Here is a 21,721-nt window from a genome sequence, read left to right on the forward strand (position 1 = left end):
TACTAATATGCAGTACCACATGCCTTCGTCCCTAGGTGCACTATGACCTCTCCAGCACACAAAACCAGCCTGCCAGACATGAGGCAGTTAGACTAATAACTAATAAATGAATAATATATTTAAAATAACTAATAATAGTAAATTATAACTTATAGTAATTATAGTGTATGCGGAATACTATGACACATAACCTTCATATATCTTACTTTTATTATTCCACATGAATGCCTCTTATTGTAAAAATTCACCAATTTTATTTATAAATTTGTAAATGTAGCATATATGATGATATGCAAATGTATGTGTGTGTGTATATAATATATAGTTATACTATAAATAATGTACTGCTATATACAGTATATCTAATATACTGTGTATATATATATATATATATATATATATATATATATATATATAATATTATAGTAGGCTATATATGCATATATATGCCAATGTTTAATATAACATTTCCATATACTAATGCATATATACAGTTAACATCCTTGTGTAATGATCCTGTGCCACTGCACTTTACTCAAGTACATTTCTCCACAAAAACTATTTTTGTACAGAAGAGCGTATATTATGTACATATTCTTTGTATTTTTATCAACTTTTTATTTGCTGCTGTAAAAAGTGAATTTCTCTGGCATGAGATCAATAAAGTATCTTATCTAAACTCTGCTTGTGGGGCAGAAGTTTTTATTTTGCCACAAGGGAGTGTTTGTGAAATCTATGTTCTCTGTGTGCAGTAATCAAGCAGATCTCATGATGTCCCTTCTTACATGGTTCGTCACAGGCACAGAGCTGAGTATTTTGGAATGAACACTCAAAATAGTGTGAGGAAGTAAGGACAGAAAACGTTTTGATTAGAGCAACCACATGTGCTTAAGATGCCATCAACACAGACTCATTGTCAACACAACAATATAATCAACTAATGTAATGTTCATTTAAATTTTGTGAGAGGCTGCTGCATCACATTTCTTATGCATTTTTATTCACAGTATTTGTTTTCTCCGGATTTTCTTGCTAAACCAATTTAGCCAATAGAATCACAGCATTTCAGTTAGAGTAACATTTTCTGTTGTTACTGCTGCAGTTATTAATTGATTCATAGTTTATGAGTTGTCTTATATTCCACATCAAAGCAGATCAAACTCAAGCAGAGTATGAGTTTGATTAAAATAAGACACAGACAAAGAGATTAAGACCATTACATTTTAATCAACAAAATGCATGTAGTAACCTCTAAATCCTTCACATCTCATAGCAGAGAAAGTTTTACATAACAAAGGTAATGCAAAAAATAAAACCAATTTGAAATGGACAGTTTTCTCTCGAGTTACACTACTGCTGACATCCAAAGAGCAAGTACTGCTGGACCATCTGCTGCAAGCCCAAACAAGTTGGTCTGTGCTCCTCGGTTTGACACTCAGCTTCTGTGGGCCAGTACTCGATCCAGGTTCTCTCCCCAAGCACATAATGATACCTGTGGAGAGCAGAGTAAAATACCACATGTGAAAATATGATGGAATATGATATGAAAAAGGTGCAGAAACTAATGATCACATGGGTGCTGCAGTTCTTCAGACACAAAGAAACTTACGATTCATTTTGGTCATCTCTGTGAATATCTTTTGATGTGCCCATGATGAGGTACATTTTGCCTTTGCCCAGATCTAAAGACTCCCTGCAGTGTTGATAACTCAGGAATGTGCGCAGTTTCCCCTGAGGAGCCACATCGTAACTTCCTGCGATTAAAATAAGAGACAGAAGATGCTTGAGGATTGACTGCAAAGCTAAAGGAGAAGTGTAACATAAAGGAACAGTGAGACATTTTGGGGAATATTTGCTTTGTAGCTGAGAATTAAATGAAAGGATGGATTAACAAGAATGTTTGTGTAAAAATGAAGCTACAGCTGAAGCTAGCTAACTTATAGATGGAACCAGGAGCTGCACTTGGTCTGTTTAATCCTACCAACACCGATATCAATTAATTGTCTTTTCATCTGCCCCACTGCACATATCTAAATAAACGGGCTTTCTTTAAATGGGCAATTATTGCTCTGTGTGCTTACAGAAACAACAATGCAGGGGATACCAACGCCTCTTTTCTATTGGTCTTAACATGATTTAAATTTCAGATTGTTCACAGAGGTGATGAATACCTACCTTCTTTGATCCCTTCCAATATCCGCATTGTGTAAATGTCAGTAGACCCACCGTCTGTGAATTCCTCCAGTCTCACTTTGTACACTGAGGAAAGACAAGATACAGATTATAACCTCACTTATTTGATTATTCTAACAATCACTCACTTACACAAACACAAGTTGTTCAGATTGAAACACATCTTAACACACAAATGCAGACCACTTTCATTTCGTCTTACCAAAATCTATTTTACTGGTCGGTGTAGTCTCACAAGATTTTTCTATGCGCTGATCATTGCTGATCTTGCCCTTCTTCTGCATACTGCAGTTCTCTGGAAATAAACAGTAGGCACTAAGTGAATACACCAGTGATGACTTGATTAATTGACAACATGTGCAGGTGTATGGATGGATACTGTACGACTGCACTTAACAGACAATGGAGGATACTGAATGATCTATGCTCCGTGAAAAACTATGTTAGTGTTTGCAAGTTCCTTGAAGAATTTTATGTGTTGAGCATGTCTTTGCATGTTCTCCTTGTGTTTGTGTGGGATTTCTTTGCTTACTATTTCTTCCTCCCACAGTCGAAAGTTAAGCAGATTGGGGTTAGGTTAATTGGAGATTGTAGGTGTGGATGGATGGATGTTTTTTGTTTTCAAACAGACTCCACCCTGTTTACCTTCAGCACATGTGCACTCCTCATTTCTGCAGAGCCTCAGTAGCTGTCCAGCTTTCCTCTGTGGGTGATAGAACTGCACACACTGTGTTTCTGTAACAGGAAAGAAATAAACAGTGGAAAACCAGTGAAAATTAACATTAAATCCTAATATTGCCTGTTTATCTACCAATGAACTCTGACATCTATCTGCCACAGAGGAATAAAAGTTATGGTTTCAGCCTTGATTGTATGTCATGTAAAACAACTACAGAATGGATTTCAATGAAACTTGGTGGATGGAGGAGACATAGCCAAGGAAAGAAACCATTATATTTTGGTTCAGATCCAGAGAAAGGGGGGGGGGTCCAAAAAGTGTGTGTGAGGCTTACGGTCATAATATTCATAGACAGAAACGGCCGCTGGCTGTAAGACGCCCACTTTCATCTTCTGGTGAACCCTAAATGTGATCTCCTCTGGCCGTGTGTGAGAAACCTGCAGAGAAATGTTAAGCAAATGTGATGAACAAGGTCTAGAGAAAAAGAGGAAAGGGGGAAGAAGGCTTACATCTTACCTTGTCCAGGTAGATGATCAGTGAGCCTTTTTCTGAAAGGAGAGTGTTCATCTCATATTTTGCAAGAGTCCTGGCACGTCCTTTAGACAACTACACACACAAACATACAGTGTCAGACACCTTTCAAAACCATTAACATCTCCTTTCTCACGTTGCCTCTATGTGGGTATTCGTGTATCTGTAACAGCTCTTACTAAGTTCAAGTCATTAGTGTTGGGGGTGAAGCCAGTCAGCAAACCGATATCCAAGATCGACATGGTCGCATCACGCTCCTTGTCCTTATATCTGTGCAGGAAATGTACAATGTTCAATTAAATGAGACAGTTAAAACAATATGAAAAACACTTCAGTCAGTATTATTTCTTTATTGTACTTACAAGACCTCTATTTTCAGCTTAAATATACTCTCATCTGCATCAATCCTTTCTGGAAAAGGAAGATAATGCATGAGGATTAAATCCTCTCTCATAAAGAAGAAAAACTTGGCAGAATGATGGAGATGCAGCAGGAAAACACAGTTTGCAGTTATGCAAACAAAATAGACACATACAAGGAGACAAACAGAGAAATGACAGCAAATGATCACAACAAATAAAAATGAAGAGAAGGGCAAATTACCTGGGATAAGCTCCACTGACATGTTGAACTTCTGACAGTCGCTCTCCTTCTTTTGAGGTAGAGCATAATACAGCGACACCATCTGTCACACAATATCACATAAAATGGGTTTTTGTCATACAAGCTTTGTCGACACTAGGTAAAACATTTATCTGGTCTGATCTGGGATCAATAAAGAACAGATACACAGCAGATGATAGAGCTTACAATAAAAAATGTATTTTACTTACTGTCACTGTTGCTTCTCCTGTTCCTTTGGCAGTCACTTTCACATCCTGGTTTATATCATTGATCTGGTGATATAAAATACACACGCACACACATAAACAAACACTGGATCAGCAGAGGAAACAAACAGAAAGTAACATGCAGGTTTGTGTGTGAGAGTGTGCACTCACTTTAGATGTTCTTGTGGTATAGCTGTTGTCCGCGTTGAGGACAATCTTTTCAGGCTTTGACCTGCCTGGCAACAAGATGTCCACATTCAGATCGTACTCTGGTTCTTTAGCAGCGGCCCAGTACTCTGCTACAGCCTGGTACACTATAATGGTAGCCTGGAGATAGAGAAGGAGTGAGGGGGAGAAAATAATACTTTGAATAAAAAAATATATTTTTCATAGGTCCAGATTAATTTACACAACTTAAAGAACAATCTAAAGCTCAACTAATTGTTATACTTGGGGCAATTTAAGTTGTCAACCTCACGTTATTTTACCTCCAGCTTTTCTTGTTTTAGTTGATTAATTTGCTTTGAATAAAATTTCATGAAATGTAATTTTGTTTATTTTCTCTTTGCAATTTGTAAATGAGGTATCAACCTAAATGTATTCCAATGTTAAAGTAAAGTCTGAATGAATGAATGATAATTCAAATGCATGATAACTTGCTAGAGGTCCATATGGAGAGAATGTTTTGTTACCTGAGTTGAGCCATATCCTCCGCCCACCTTCTGCTGTTGGCTGAACCATCTCACAATAGGTCGGGCTTTTTCAAAGTCCTTTATCAACAGAGAAAAAAGGGTTGAGGTCTCTGTGATTTAGAATCAGTTTTGGTTGAGTTTTTTAGAAGCCAACCATATAAATTAGTTTTTTTCTATCATTGCAATTCTTCCTTGCAGAGACTCGACACTCACCTGATACAAGTAGTCAATTATCAGTGGTTATCAATGGTTTTTTACTTTACAAGAAAACTGCAACCAGCATTAGCACAGGCCGAGCAAACAGCCCATTCCAAACTGTTTTCTTTAGAACAGGCACTGCACTAGTCTGATAATCCCTCCAGCCTTTTAGTGAGGCAGCATGGTGTTGTGACTGTTCTGTATTATTGTGTATAGCTCGACATGCTGATGAAACACACTTACTGTAAGTGGGACATGCTTACCTTGGTCTTGACCAGAGCCAGAAGTGCGTAAGCTGTGGCCTCCAGTGTGTAAACACGACCCTTAGGTACAGGCCAGTGGGACAGCTCTGAAGAAAACAACCCAGACAAATCAACTCTCTACTACAAGGAAGAACTTGTGACAAACTTCAGTGACTTAGAATATCTAACTTTGCTTAAAAATGAGGAATTCAAATGTGAGCACATCCAAGCTTATTTACATGAGAATCCAACTGATAATGGAATTTTAAGGCAAATACAGATATTGTTATTTAACATTTTGTTTTTAATATATATATATTTGCAAATGTATATAATTTACAGACAACAATATTTTTTGTTTGTTTGCTTAATTGTTAGCAGGATTACACATTAACCACTCAACTGATTTTTATCAAAATTTGTCGAGAGGCGGGGCATGACAGAAACTAAAATAATACATTTTGATAGGATTTGGATTGGGGGACAGATCCAGGATTTTGTTTTCACTTTCTTTGACATGCATTTTGGCATTTTTTTGCCTTTGACATTTTTTTGTTTTCTCAGAGAATAATCCATGGATCTTGATGATCTGGATCTAGTGAATTTAAATGCGGTTTCACAAGGGGACTGTTGGGCTTTGGCAGAGGTATGCATTATATTTTTGGCTAGAATCCACCCATAATATCAATGTTGATCGGCTCTAATAAATGTAATTATTTGTGGATGTGTATTATATTTGCTTCCATACATTCATATAATATTGTTGGGTGGCAGCACCTGGAGAAGCAAACTTGTAGAGGACATCTTTGTTCAGTCTGCCTTCGTTGGCCAAGGCGTACGATGTTATTGCAACAGCATATGGGTTGGTGAGGCTTTCCAAACGCCTCTCCAGGTATAACACCGATTTTTCTACACTGCCTGGAAGACTCTGGGCATCAGGAGAGAAAAAAAGAGGATAAGGGGAATCAATATAATGAAACATGTAACGCAATGCTTGCAAAAAACCTGAAGGAGTAGAAAGTACAGATATTTGCTGATATGTGTAGTGTGTGGTAACCCAAACCCTAAAAGTGCCTGAAAAAGAATCTACTTAATAATGAATTAAGTGCGGTAACAAGTAAATATACTTTTTGAGCAGTAAATCTGCCACAAGTATTATTGTAACTGTATGTGCCGTGCAAGAACAGGAAGGTTGACAAGAGTGGCAGTAGTAAATAAGGGGTCAGGGGTCAGCCAATAGTTTCATAATGAGAGGTGAGTAAATTAAGAAATAAAAGGGGTGAAAGAAATGTATGCAGAGCAGGTACTCACATTAACAGTCGCAGCACATAGAGTCCGTGACTCCTGCATGGCGATGAGGCAGAAGGCTGTCATGGAGGCCTCTGAATCTGTGCCGCGCACATCACCCTAAACACACACAGATGCACAAACTTATTTCTATTTGTATATGGTGATGTAACTTGTAATGTTGGTCTTCATCTCCATTAAGTTAAAGACTGATGTTGATGAAATTAGTGCACGCACAATCATCTCTCCGTGGGCCACCCTTCCGACTTCTTTGAACACGCCGTCGGGTTGCTGCGCGTTGAGAATCAGGTACTTAACAGCGTCACAGATCACGTTGTTCTGCACTGCCACCAGACTGTTAGCCATGGCGAACACCTTGGCAACGTACGCTGTCAGCCTTAGGAAGGGGAAGGGGGTAATTATTAAGCTCTAATAACTTGCAAACGAAATACACCCTTCCTCTCATAGACATTACTTTACATAAGAGAATGTTCTACGTATGAGTTCATAGATGTTATGATGCCTCACCAGCTGCTGCTTCCGTGAGAGGCCCACACACTAAAAGATCCATCTTTTTTACGGTAGGCAAGCTCGTTCGTGTAGCCTGGACAAAAACAATACAAACAATGTTTTAACTGACTTTAACAAAAAAAAAGACAAACCTGGTGGAAACCTAAGTTGTGGATGTGTCTATGTGTTGTTAAGTTAAGCTGCTTTCAGACATGAAGGGGCTGTATGAGAGAACGCAAATGTCAGAGTGAGAGGCTCCAGAGCTTCTCCTGCCAGCCTCTGAGTAAAAGCTCTGGATAAAGTTCGAATGAGCTGATGTGAGCATGAAATCAGGAGTGAGTGGGTTTGTTGATGACGTTTCTAACATGCAAATGACACAAAAATGAAAAAAAGAATTCCAATATTTCTGGATGAAAAAGCGATGCCATACATGTAGAAGACACTGACAAAGATGTCAAGAGAGATTTTAGTGTGAAAGGAAAACTCCTGAGAAAGTCTGGACCCAATTGTGCAACATTCTCTTGAGTTCATGTCTGAAAACTGCTTGTGTGTTGTAGCTCAGATCTGTGGAGCAGGGGCGGCATGTTGTGTGTTGTTTGTTTTGATATCACTTCAGCCACAGTAAAATTAGGTATGTGCGAGTAAATACATCTGAGTGATCTTACCGGTCTTGATATGCTGGAGGGCTTCATTTCGTTTCTGAAAGCCCACAGTCTCCCACTGGTTGGTTTTGTCCAAATACGTGGCTGCAATGACGGGCAGGGTCATGTGAATCATGTTCTGCTCTCCGCAGCCTGATGGCTGGTAGATCAGGGTACCCATCGATTGCCCACTAATTGCGTTCTCTACCAGTTGACCAACGTTTTCCCTCCCTGTAGGCGCACACACCAACAGAAAAACCAAAGCACTTTCAATCAACAGAAAGAAACAAGCAAATAAGAACCAATGAATTAATTGTGTAGGAATGTGACACACTACATGTCCAAATGCACCGTGATCCCACCTGTCACAGAAATCTGTGTGGTAGTAGGTGTGTTTGGAACCATATCTTTCCTGGGGATTCTACTGTTGAGAATTTCCACCTGTTCACCTCCTGAAGAGAGAAACAGCATCAAATCAAGTAATAATAAAAACACAATATGACTACATTACTATTGAATGCAGTTGTTTATGTGGTAAACTCACCTGTTTTAGAGGGGTCTAGTGTTATAATCTGTGGTTGTTTAATCAGTACACCTTCAGGCTGGAAAAGAAACACCAGGACAAACATTAAAAATCACAACTGCTTTTTAAACGATATGTTGGTGTAGAAGAAAATAGGCGTAGGCAACCGGCTGCATTGTGAGCGTTATACATGCTTAGGTACTGTCACTTGCAGTAAACATAAACAAAGATGGAGACACTTGAGGAGATCAACATTTGGCTAATGTAAAGATCAAGACGCAAAAAGTCAATGAAACGTCATACAAATAATTCCACGCCTGGTCACACAGCTTCTTGATAGAACTCATCGCCATTTCTGCCCCTGATGACGTGCCCACTGACCCCATCAAGCTGTCAATACTGCCCCGACCTATTATGTGGTGATTAGATCTTGCATACATGTCTCATAAAACCTGCAAACTCCAACTAACATCTGGCTTTTGTTTGCAACAGCAATGGATACAATCGATATTCACTCCCTGGTGAAATAACTCTGCAGCAGACATGGGTTTGATCCGATCGGCAGTGATGGAGAGGTGACACCCGGTTGGGAGTGCCAATTGGGCAAGACAGCAAGGTGAGAGAGCACCTCAGTGTTTGGTGAGTTTGTGATGTAGAACATGATGCACCAGGGAAAAACAGAAAGGCAAACTCCTCTTCTGGCAATGGGAAAGGTGTCATTCACCTTTTTTAGCATGTTTACCTGCCTTTAAAAAACTGCTTATACCTGCTAATTGTGGTGTAAAAGAGGTATATTACAGAGTGTGTTTCTCTTACCACCACCCGCAGCACCTTCACGATTCCATCATTGAGTGATGAGTCTTTAACAGCTGCTTTGACCTCAATGTTGAATTGTCCTTCCTTCATGGGAATGATGACGAAGGGGACGGATCGTGTGGTTTGCTGCCCGACTTTGACCTCCTGGCGATACCTTGTGTGTTTAGAAGCCACGCTGCACACATTCTCCTCCTCAATCAGATCCACACGCACCTTGACAAAGAGACAAAGATAGAGCAAAGAGTGAGGTATATGTGCAGTGGATCAAAGATCTGCCTCAAGAAGGAGCAGATACATTTTATTATGAGGATTCTTCTTTGATGATTTCTTTGATATTTGACCATTTCAGGTACACTTTGATGTAAATAAAAGAAATTAACAACAATTTTATGGTTAAAATTGTTATTCCAAAAGAACATTTTGACCTTGAGAATGAGAAAGAGCCATGTTTGCCACTACAACACATCTCCAGGGTTTCTTCAGGTTTCAACAACTTAGATTTAAGACTTTTTAAGACCATAATAAAGGAAATTTAAGACCTGTGTCAAGTACAATTACATATATTTTCTAACAAACTACAGCGAGTATCAGTGTACTGTGACAAACTCTGACCAAGGTGTTTGTAGACTCAGCTATCAGTCCCATGTTGGTCTTGTTTTTTAGTTTTAATAGAGTATGCTAATATCTATATCACAAAGAAAGAACTATAGCACAAAGAGAAATTAGAAACTATGCATGAAGCCAAAATATTTATCTCAGAAATACATAATGGTAATCTTAAAGTGCAACTGATTTAGAATTAAATTACCTACTTAAACATATTTAAGACCTAGCATGTAATATCTTACCACATTTAAGACCCTTAAGCCTAAACTTCAACCAATTTTAGACCCTGAAGCCAGGAGAAACAATCACTTAAAGGTTCAGTTTGTAAAATTTAGGAGAAAAGAATCTATTGGCATAAATTGAATATAAAATAACCCTAGTGATGTTTTCTCTAGTGTGTGTCACTGTATATATTTATTGTTGTTTTCTATACCCTAGAAGAGGCCCTTTGTATTTAAATACTTTATATTTACACTGAGGGGGTCCTCTCTACGGAGGCCGTTTTCTTTGAAAACAGAGGGGAAAATGATCATGGTCTCATTGACTTTGGCCTGAAACAACAAAGCAGTGTCGCTCAGACTTACTGTGATAACGTCAGGGCTGTAGTTGTGGAGGATCGCCTTAATTTCTAGCTGCTCTCCCCGGACAGCAGAGTAGGGCAGTCTGAGATCGATGAAGAAGTCCTTCCTTACGATCACTTCCAATGGTTCTCCAACGCAGATTCCTTAAAGAAGAGAAGGATAAGATGTGATGAAACAAAGAATGAATAAAAAAGGGTGTGAGGGATGAGAGAGACTTAAGATGATAGTTCTACAACTAAAATTCAATGAATCGTCACCGTGGGTTCTTGACAGACTGATGCCAGTGAATTGCCAGGTTGTTATTGAGTCTTGCAAAGGAACTGGCTTCATAAATGATGTGGACTCACTGAAACGAAGAAAAGTTTAAAGAAGGTTTTCAATGTTAGTGGTGTCATGAACGAAGTATAGCATTTTTGAATGTCTATTTTAGTTGCCTCACCAGTTGGGTGTTTGTCGAGGGCAAGCAGGCAGTTGTATGTCTGACCACAGCCAACTCTCAGGGAACTTGGTGCGAGAAGAAATTTCATTGCTGTCCATGTAACTGTCGTCCTCCTCACCTGGAAAGTCATTAACAAGGAAGGTTACAACTTTGATTGCCTTATAACCACCAGTCTGACCCAAAGATCTTAAAGGATTGACACAAAAGTTAAGCCATCTTGGTCACCGCCTGGCGGCTGACTGTTGTATAGGTGATAAATCTGGCCTCCTCTAAAGCTGCTTTCAGACACGTTCTTCTCTGGAGGGGCTGTTTTTGAGAACGCAAATGTCCGACTGAGAGCATCCAAATTTTCTCCAGAGTTTCTCCAACCAGCCCCCTAGAAAAAACGCTGCATAATGTGAGCAGATGTGAGAATAAAGCATAAGGTTCTATGGAGGACTCAATGTGAGCAAGTGGGTATGTTGATGACGTTTCTTAAATGCGACAGAAGCAAAAATTAAGTGATAAATCGTTTCTGTCATTGTAGGTAGTTCTTATCAAAGTGATGTATGTTCAAGTGGTAATTTTTTCTGATGAGTTTCAAAAAAACTAGTTCTTTGATGACTGATTCATGATTGGTTGAGTGTGTGGCTCATACCCCTGATCACTACTGCTCAGACTCTGATTCCAAATACGCATGATGGCAGAGAGAAAGCAGAGATGTGTCTTCCATCTTTATATACAATCTATGGTCTGACCGTGGATGACCCACCCAGCCCTCATCCCCCCTTCCCTCATCACCCAATCTCTTACTGCGAGCCAAGTCGAGCTGATCCTGCTTCATTTCGCCCCGCAGGTTCTCCATCTCTTTGCAGCAGTGCAGGAAGGCATCGACACAGGATGCACCGTCCATGATGTACTCACTGCGCACCTCACAGGTGTATGACAGGATGGTCTCCTTCATGCCTTCTGAACAACACTCTCGCTGCAGTTCATTCTTATACTTATTCACTGGAAAGAGGGTTGAGGAGAGACAGAGGTGAGAAAGGATGAAGTACAAAATGAAAGGTGAGTATTTTAAATCAAGGCAAATTAGAAACAGAGACACATAAACTATTCAAGTCAGTCTTATCCACATTAGGGCCATTATTTATTCAAAATTCAAATAGTCATGTGTGGACTAGAAAGTTTAGAGCTGTACTACTTACCTAAGGTGGTCGTGACGTTCATTACAGTGGTAGCTCGTTTCCTCCTGGCGGGGACCGGACATTTCAATTCTGCAAATGCAACACAGACTAAATGTTAAGTAGAGTCACCGACAGAGGATATAGTTTGACCTTAATCTTGACAGTTTTATTAAATTAGTGTCACGTAAGAAGGAAAAACAAATGAGAGTAAAGCGGTGTCACCTTGTCTGTAGGGAGTCCCAGAGGCAGCACTGGACTCGAACAACAGTCCGGCATCGTAGAACACACTCATACTGTTCTTCCCTCCACCGGGTGTGCAGCCTGTGTCGTATTTCTCTATAATGTCCCACACCTGAACAGAGCGGAATTCATTTAGACACAGAGATACAAACGTACAGGTTGCGGCATGAAGGAAATAAATTAATCTCTGATACTCCAAAAGAAAGACGCACTTATGAACACGTGACAGATGCAAAAGTGAAATAAACAAATATCTCAAGATGAAAAAGCTGTGCCACACATGTACAAGACGCAGACGAAGATGTCAAGAGAGCTTTTGGTAATAAGGGCCGATGCCACTGTCAATGTGCTGTAAACAAAAACATGTGATCTCTGCAGCCGGATGAGTACATTACATCCTACCTGCTCACTACCCCCCTAAATGCTTCAGAGATTTCTGTGTTGTTGTGAACGTGTCTAAGCGGAGAATCTCCAGCTGCGTCATTCATGTCTGAATGTGCAAACTCCGGGGTTCATGTCTGAAACGAGCTATACTGAAAACTTGTTTTACATCGTTGTTAAAATCACCACCTTTTAAAATATTTCCACTGATAACGATAGAATAAACATAATTGCCTTTTTCTGGGTGATGCGGTGCTTGTTATTGAGAACGTAGACACCTTTGTCCACTGCCACCAGTCCCACCATGGCCTCTGGAACTCCGGTGACTTTCAGACCAAACATCTTGCGAGGCTCGTAGGACGGAGCAGGTCTTGATGATTCCAGCTTCAACTAAACATGAAGGGGAGGGCAATAAATGAATGGGACGTGCTGTTTTGTGCCTGTTGAAGCACACATAAAAATATACCCCACAAATACAGAACCAACTTTTTCACTTGCCGTGTTTTTTTTCTTCTCTTAATTAGTTTAACTCTGCAAAATCAGTGCTGTGAGTCTTACTGTGCCCATGCAGGAGTCCTTGACATCCACCCATACGGAATCTGACACCACCTCATTGTCATCTAGATGGTAGTAGGCTACAATGCGGAATGATGGCAGCATTACTTTGGTGATGGGAATTATCAGGGAAATCAGCACTTGGCCTCTTGTCCTGTAACGACCACTTTGGATCAACTGACCCCTGCTCAGGATCTAGGGACACAGATTCACACATCAGTAAAACGGGAGTTGATAGGTTACGTAGGTCGCAGAATGAGGCACAGAAAAACATCTCTCACCAGGTATGTGATGTCAGTGTCTTGATTTGACTGCTTTTTTAGGTTGAGGTTAACTTTTAGATTATCTCCTAATTCCAGCTCTGCTGTATCCACTCCTGCAAAAATAATATTTTGCAATGAGTGCGAGACACTGAAAAGTTCATGGCAAATACTTTGCCATCACTGTCATATCATCACTATCATCTGAAGTTATTTTTACTTACCTATGTGGATGTAGTTGTTGCTTTTAGTGTTATATGGGAGAGCTGTCATGGTGGCTTCTGCTTGTCTTGCAAGTGGAATAAGAGGATCGTTGGTCTTAGCCTGCAATAAGATACACACGTGGTTATAAGGAAACACATGTAAAAGATCTCTGTACTATCCTATCCAATCCCAACCTACTGTGGAATGACACTGAAGAGAATAGATGAGGGTTTTAAAGTCCTACTCCAGCAGTTGATTGTATCCCTAAAACTCATCACCTTAAAATGGCTTAAATGTAACACAGCACATTCCGTCCTAAGTCTGTGACTGGGATATGTACATATGCTTATGTGACCCTGCCCCAGATCCCCGTCTCTCCACCCTCACAGTGTAATCTGCGGCTGAGGAGCCTTTTCCAGTGACTGTGGCTTTATCCACACTACTATGTATTACTAAAATTATCTCTGCCAATGTGAGAGTTTGGCCCATATTAGTTTTTTATTCCCATCCATAATAACACACCTGAAAGTGCATATCACATGACCACATAGACTGGGCATGACATGCCAGTGTAGACAGGAAGATGTGCACATGCCGGTGTACACAGGAATTGCTCCAGGAATAGCTCATTTCTTTCGCATGTAACCAGTTGTATCATTGTAAAATGCAGAATTTAACTGCACAACACCTGTAATTGATTATCCATGTTGCGTTCAACAGTGGAAGCCAAGGCTAATGCCATTTGTTTTCAGGGTCATGTGATAGGAGTCTGAAAGTCGTGTCTGGAAAAGATCCAATCAGCAGGCGGTTGTGTGTGTCTACGTCATAATTTCCAAACATCTCAGTTTTAAATGATGTGAACACCAGGCTCATCCACAGCATAGTTGCTGTGTTTTCAAACAAATAGAAGTATGAATGCAGCCTTGGCCCCACCCGCAAGTCGACAGAATTGGTTTCTTAGGTTTGAGACATCACAAACACTTAATCTGTTTTTGTCTTCTTTTTTTAAACACTGGCATTTGTTAATTGCAGTGCTAATGTGGAAATACTCAGCCATGCTGCTGACTGCCTATTTCACTCAAAATTTTTCTTTTATACAATAGGAGTCAAGGGTTTTTATGCACAGTATATAAAAGGTATATAGAAGGCACAAAGGGGGACATGTAGGAATTTAAGATCCTACTCTTGCTTACTTCTTCTAGTAAATTTGTAACCAACAGAACCAAAATAACAAGCTAAATGTAGCTGAAACCTGCACAGAGCTGCAGAGTTGGGTGATAGGAATCAAATTGAAATAAATTGCAAAAGACAATTAATAATGTGCTTTGATGCAGGTTTCAGCATCCATTTGCAAATGAGCTGTGTTGTATAAAGGGGAAAAAATGAAAATCAAGACACTACGGTTCACTTACAGTGACTGGCAGTCTTGCCACTCCAGCCATTGTGTTGACTGTAAGCTTTGCAAAGCCATTGGCTGCAGTTAAACCCTTCACAGCACCTGGATCCACCACCACTGCAACACCTTGTGCTGGAGTTTCATCTGGATTTGTGACTTCAACCTGCCATTAAGGAAACAAAAAGTCAAATAGTGAGAAATTTCCACCTGTATTATCATAGCACACAGTTAATCACATCTTATTAAGGGCAAATGAAAGGAAGAATGATGAATATTGCCCAAGTGCCGTCATTCCACGTGGGCCAAAACAATTTTAGAAAATTGAAACAAATTCAAGAAATATAGAACGTTGCTGTAATTTGATAAAATTGCAAAAATGCGTCAGAGATTTACCACAATATCGAAGGTCATTCCCGGTTTGAAATATTTGGGCGTTTTCCTGAAGTGGATGGTGTAGGGTGATTTGACAATCTGGATACCTCTCAACTCTGCCTCCACCATCTCACCACCTGTGCAGAAACACAAACGCACACACAGGCTCATTACATTTGTTCACATTCTAAACTAATATGAAAATTTTCATTTCTGACACATATCCTATATGAAGTTTTTAATTTGGCTGATACCTTGGATGTTTTTAGACATCTATGACATTGAATAAGATGTTAGAGCTGCTGAATCACACATGATCAGACATGCTGAAATGGCACAAACACACAGTTTGTCTTTCTTACCGCTCTCTGTCAGCACACTGACGGCTACAAATAATGAATTCCCCACCAGGGCATTGATATCCTGGAAGCTCTGTGTGATTTGCTGTCTCTTCAGTTGGACCAACCCGATACCATTGTCGATCTAATGTGACATAACACAAAAAAAATGTAAACACAATATAGTGGAACAGTTGGACAGTAAGCAGTTAACAGTTGGAGGTACTGGTCAGCCTGGCTTCATTCTGAACATCATGAATATTTAATATCAGCAGATAGGAATGTGACAATGTAATGAAATGCAATGCAACTGGCAAACTGACAGACAGACAGACACAGAACAATATTATAGCATGTGCTCACCGATATTCTCTGAAGAGAGCTGGGGAAGCTTTTCTTCTCACCCTCAAGCACAACCCCAAATACCACGTATGCTGTGCCACTCACCTCTTCACCAAACAGATACCTAAAAGCCAGAAGCGAAGGTTTAAACACACAAAGAAGAAAAATTGGACCATTAAAATTGGGATCATCAAAATGTAGCAATGAAATGGGCAGATCCAGGGTTAGAGCCAGGGAGCACTGGCCCCAGTTGAAATCTGATAGGGCCCTGAAGTGACCATGTCGTGTAAGTGGTCCTTTTCTTAATAAATAAAAAATAAAAATGAGTTACTAACAATACTTGCAGAACAAAATGTGGTTGAACAAGGAAAGCCTTTGACAATATATTCAATGATAAGTGGCTTTGCTCAAAACTATCGAGCTAACAGTGAACAAGGAATGACTTAAATGTGCACCTTTTTGGATCAGGAGTTACACATGGATGTTGGATATTTAATTGGTCCCTCATTGTAAATTGTTTTTCTAAATTAGAAAAATCTTAGATCCACCACTTATCAATGACAATGGACTAAGTCAGCAAAAGCTCCAACACAACCAATTCATTCGATCAGTCCACTAATGAAAACACTTCTCTGTAGAGCCACAAAACAAAAACCTTCACATACGTAGCTTTGATGTTGATGGTGAGATCTTCACTCTCCACATAGAAGAAGGGGCTTGTAGACGTCAGTTTCACCTCAAAACTGGGCAGCACTAAAACATGAAAAATTGAATATATCAAGTAAGTTTATTGTGTAAGTAAAAATAGATGAATGCTCTGTAGGTTTTACAGTAAATATCACAGGTAAAAAGGGACTCACCATATTCTTTGACCTCGAACTCTGCAGAGAAGCTCTCCTGTGGGTTGCTGTGGAACTTAGCCACGACTTTCCAAAGTCCAGGGCTGCATGCACACACAAACACACACAAAGACACACACAGACATAGACACACACACACACAAACACACACAAAGACACACACAGACATAGACACACACACACACACACAAACACACACAAGCAACAATTAGACTTAAAATGTCTGAAAATGACAAATACTGCATCTAAAGTACCCAGGTTGGCCCTCTAATAAATCATGAAGTCTGTCACTGTTCTGTTAATTCTGTCTATCCAATAGACTCTATATAAAGATAAACAACATGATGCCCCCCCAAATAATTGAATTGAACTCAACTGAATTTAATTTCATTGAATTTATTTTAATACTCACCTGACAATTTCAGCAAGTTTGTATTCTCCAGAGTGGATTCCTGATTTCAGAGAGACTGGATCAAGAGGTAAAACGATGTCTTCAGGAGTCTAAAAATAAAAATCATTGGGCAACCATTAACAGCGAACCCTGCCACTTATAGTGAAGTATAACAACAACAAAGACTTTTCAACAACATCCCTCAGTGTTATCAACTCAATGACGGACACTTGTTCAATTAGTGATGGAAAAACTGTTACAACAGATCCCTCAAAACATGAAATGTTACTTTGAGGAACGAGGTCCGCTAAATGTTTTTTGTAATTTTTTTAATCTAGGAATACGTGGGAGACAAAGGTGAAAGATGGGAAATGATGTGCCATTGAGCTGATTATAATTATAATTCTTATTACGTGTTAAAATACAAAGTTAAAATTCCATACCACAAACTCAATGGCAATGGAAGCTTCGTTTTGAATTTGTTCATCCCTCTCTACCGGCTCCATGGTGGGTGTCACTGCAAACATCCTGTAAAGAACTGACAGTAAGAGAGACAGAGGTTTATTTACAGTGCAGTTGTTCATCAAAAAATAGAAAAAAAAATGCATCAGTCCAGCTGATAGAAATAAATCAGATGATATATTTTACACTGGCCTACATGCAGAAATATGGGTGAGTTCCTCAGCGCTGAAGTGGTAATGAACTGACCTTTACTGTTGGGGGTGTAGATTGTCTTGTCAGTCTGGATGAAGATGAAGCCAGACTGGAAGGACACCAAGACGACTTTCTCCAGCAAGCGGTCGGGGAACTGAGCTTGTAGGTAGACGTACTGCTTCAGTCTGGGGTCTTTGCTGAAGCCTCCAGCAGGGATCTGACGGCAGCATGTAGACAAATGAACGTGTGCAAGGAGCATTTCTCTCTGAGGTAGTGATAGAAAATGACGCCATTTAACAGCAACAGTGTTTCACATACCCTTATTTGTCCAAGTGCCTGGAAGTTTTGCCCACTGGTAAGCGTCACAGATGTGGTTGCCAACCTATTGACCTTGGTCGGATGGTTCATCACGTTGATATCGACTTTAATGTCTCCTCCTGTGCAGTCTTGACACTCCACAAAGATGTTTTCTGTCGTTCCTACGCGCAACAAGTTCGGGGCAGACATCACCTTCCTACAGAATATAGGAGGGAAAGAAAAAGATAGAAAACATACTGTCATCTATTTGCACGCGCTCACACAGAGAAAATTTGTTTTGGCCCAGACCGTCACACTGCCACTGTGTAATCCAGCCCATACAGCAAAGAATAATGGCAATTGAGTGGTCTGATCCTATTTGCTAGATCTGGGCAACATCTAAGCCATAGCAATACTGCATGTCAACCAAAGGTGGCCTGAACTTGTTTTGTGGTATTTGGGCCATATTCACCCTTTACCATGTGCACGGCACGTTTCCAAAAAACGATCCCATTTGCAAGAAGCAGACTCCTTTCTTTGTCTGACAAGTAGGCATTTTAAAGCTACATCCGCTATGTTTAACAGCTTGCTGTACTATTTTGATTTGACTATGTACTATTAAATACTTTGCCAATTTAAATATTTTACTCACAGACCAAGATGAGCTTTCAATTGTCACTGAAGGTTTATTTGAATTTGGCATGTTGCATATGATTGCGTGAAAATATTGGTTATTTAATGAGTAGATTAAAATATAGATACATATAAATTGCTGAAAATGTTTTGTTATGTTCAAGTTTTTAATTAGTCATATTAAAAATTCATAATGATTATATATATATTAAAATAGCTGAAAGAAATTGCTTTAGATGCTTAATAAAGACTATAGGTTCAGTGGGGTTAATGATTCATCTAAGTGAATTTTTTTTCATAGCAGCCTCCTCTCTTTTTCTCTCTTTTTTTTCCTCTGCTTTTCAGGCACCAAACCACTGTCTCAGAGTGTGTGCTAAAGTTTCTATTCATCTAAATCAGATAAAACAAATTTCATCACGTCTCTGGACTCTGTTTGCTTTGTCTGCTCTGAACTTCTCTCTCCCCGAATACATCAGACTATCCACTTTCAAACCGCTACTCAAAACTCACCTCTTCAGAATTGCCTTCAATCTATAATGTTATGTTTTTTATCCGAGTTCCTTCAAAAGGCTATACAAACAAGATTCATTATTATTATTATTAGTCAAAAGATCTGTAATAGTTTATGGGTTCTTTCCTGGTCCATGAACAATTGTTCCACAAAGTTTTGTGGAAACCCGCTCAGTATTTATTGGCGTAATCCTGCTGAAAAACAAATGGACAGGGTTGAAAACATAAACTCTCTGGCAGAGGTTAAAAAGGCAGATCTACTCACAGTGGAGCTCCATCAACCAGTGAGGCGATAGAGGCAAAGGCCAGCGAGGCCAGCAGCCACAGTTGAGTCCTACCCATCCTCCTTCCGGATTCTGTTCTGCTGACAATGTAGACTCTTGCTCTGCTGCTCCCTCCTTTTTATCCTTTCACCTCCCTCCTCCACGTACTTCAACTCCCCACCAGTTCACCATCCCCTTCCCAAAGCCCTCTGCACACATGTCAACACAAACACAACTACACAATTTCCCAGCAGCAGTTGAGAAACTGATCAGTTCAGATAAAGGTTATCACCTCTGTGAAGAAAAAGATAAACAAGAAAATCGATACTGGTCAACATCTGACTTATTGCTAAACATGAATAAACAGGTCATTGCAGAAGCTATTCTGCCTTAGCCATCTACGGACATTGATACTTTTTTAAATTACACATTTGCTTTTTTTGTTTTGTTTAGAAATTCAATAGTTCTTCTGAGTTTGCTGATTCAGAGCACACACACAATCACACACAAGCTAACACACAGTCACCGACCTTTAGTGGGATGAACAAAGAGTTTCAAAATGTGGGATTTTTTTCCAATTACAATCAGTTTCAAAGGATTATAGTTATTTGATTGTTTTTATTCTTTATTCAATTATATAATTCTTCATCACAAAATTCCATGGCTCAATGGATTCAATTAGGCCTTGAAGGTGTATTTTTCGATGACTGGATACATCAAAAGTTTTATCCCATTGTTTTAAAATTATACAATCAGGCTGCAATTATGTGGATACTGAATTAATATCTTTTTAATGGTTATGCTCAGGCACTCAGGAATTGTTAAAGGTACAGTTCTTTATGTGTGAAAGGCAAACTCTGGAAAATGTCTACATTTTCAGATTTCTTGTCTGAAAACAGCTTCTGTGCCACAAGGCTCCATGAAGAAAAGGTGCACAGGCTAGAAAGCCCTACACATATATCTACATCCCATTTACATTATTTTAACAGGTTTTGATCAAACAAAGAGATATTTCCTCTCAGAGTTGCTGAAATCAACTCGAAATAGGGTTGTGCCCCAACCGATCACTGAAGAAATACTGCCATCCACTGACCACATCTCACAACATGTTGAAACTGCATATTGTTTGACAACAAGTTAACAATTACATAAATTATGCAATCGTGTTTTGACCATCTCAGGAATATTCCCAAAAATTTGATCCAAATATTAGAGATGCAGAAACAATCATACATGCTTTTATTACCTTGCGCCTTGATTAATGCAAATTCCTTTTCTCTGGTCTTAATCAGAAAATCTTGAAACGATTGCAGCTTCTACAGTTCAATCAATGTTCAGCAGCCAGACTTGTAACTAGAGCCAAGAGACATGATAACATCACACCTGTTTTTACATTGGCTCCCAGTTTTTCTTTTAGATTGATTCTAAAATGTATGTTTTTTAAGGCTCTTCAGGAACCAGGCCACCATTTCTAATCTTTTAAGTCCTTTTAATTTACCTCTGCGCAGCTTGAGATCTGTGGGCAATGGTCTGTGGTCACTTTCTGAATCCAGGCTGAAAACTAGTGGGACAGAGCATTTGCCATCAAGGCCCCAAAGCGCTTGGAATGAGACAATGATTATTATTGTTCTTTTATTTCATTTATTATTAACATTGTCATATTATGTATCTCTTTCTGAATTTCAACCAATTCTCTGGTAATGTGTAAATCTTGAGGGAAAAAATCAATCATGTGTAGGGATCCTCTGCCAAAAGTGGATTTAAATTTGCTTAATAGGGGTGTAGGCTGATTTCAGCCACTGTGTGGTCACATGGATAAGAAACCTGTAACTATCACCAGTGTTGCTTTAGCTGAAGCTTGTTTTGATTTAAAAGAAATGTTGGTGCTTGACACAGTGTCTTTGTTCTGCACGTCAGCATTGCTATTTGGCCATGAGCACAGTTTGTTTGATTACTATTTGAAAGTAGGCCACATGCACAGAGCAGATAGCTCAACTGACAAACTGAACTCAGCACAAGGCTTCTTCTCTCTAATCATTTATCCCAAGCTTTCATGAGGTCTGATTGATGGGATTGATTTGTATTCTCCAA

At 39.4% G+C, this 21,721-nt stretch overlaps 1 protein-coding gene across 1 annotated transcript; it reads right to left on the reverse strand.

Moving 5' to 3' along the window:
• Window positions 1-1,207: 1,207 nt before the first annotated feature.
• On the reverse strand, window positions 1,208-21,225 carry LOC109627599 (complement C3). The gene is made up of 44 exons (XM_020084245.2): window positions 21,129-21,225; window positions 19,633-19,839; window positions 18,246-18,441; window positions 17,982-18,144; window positions 17,717-17,811; window positions 17,295-17,383; window positions 16,883-16,965; window positions 16,688-16,775; window positions 16,044-16,146; window positions 15,705-15,825; window positions 15,364-15,479; window positions 14,987-15,133; window positions 13,595-13,694; window positions 13,392-13,486; window positions 13,114-13,305; window positions 12,790-12,945; window positions 12,157-12,286; window positions 11,956-12,024; window positions 11,561-11,758; window positions 10,769-10,886; window positions 10,587-10,675; window positions 10,333-10,472; window positions 9,143-9,355; window positions 8,348-8,405; window positions 8,166-8,255; window positions 7,828-8,034; window positions 7,181-7,256; window positions 6,890-7,049; window positions 6,677-6,772; window positions 6,143-6,293; window positions 5,387-5,472; window positions 4,926-5,003; window positions 4,405-4,560; window positions 4,237-4,299; window positions 4,007-4,088; window positions 3,766-3,814; window positions 3,583-3,673; window positions 3,389-3,478; window positions 3,207-3,309; window positions 2,839-2,928; window positions 2,396-2,488; window positions 2,176-2,259; window positions 1,610-1,754; window positions 1,208-1,492 (listed from the first exon to the last, which is right to left on the reverse strand). The coding sequence occupies exons 2-44, from the start codon at window positions 19,707-19,709 to the stop codon at window positions 1,351-1,353; spliced, it is 4,968 nt and encodes a 1,655-aa protein (XP_019939804.2). The 5' UTR covers window positions 19,710-19,839; window positions 21,129-21,225; the 3' UTR covers window positions 1,208-1,350.
• Between the last annotated feature and the right edge of the window lie 496 nt (window positions 21,226-21,721).

The sequence above is a fragment of the Paralichthys olivaceus genome, chromosome 8 (assembly GCF_024713975.1).
Source record: "Paralichthys olivaceus isolate ysfri-2021 chromosome 8, ASM2471397v2, whole genome shotgun sequence".
Taxonomy (NCBI): Eukaryota; Metazoa; Chordata; class Actinopteri; order Pleuronectiformes; family Paralichthyidae; genus Paralichthys; species Paralichthys olivaceus.

Coding starts and splice junctions, on each gene's coding strand:
- LOC109627599 (XM_020084245.2), bottom strand. CDS start 19,709: ATGGGTAGGACTCAACTGTGGCTGCTGGCCTCGCTGGCCTTTGCCTCT. Junction 15,480..15,704: donor CAGTGTGCTGACAGAGAGCG/GTAAGAAAGACA, acceptor GTTTCTGCACAG/GTGGTGAGATGGTGGAGGCA. Junction 12,025..12,156: donor TGGGACTCCCTACAGACAAG/GTGACACCGCTT, acceptor TTGCATTTGCAG/AATTGAAATGTCCGGTCCCC.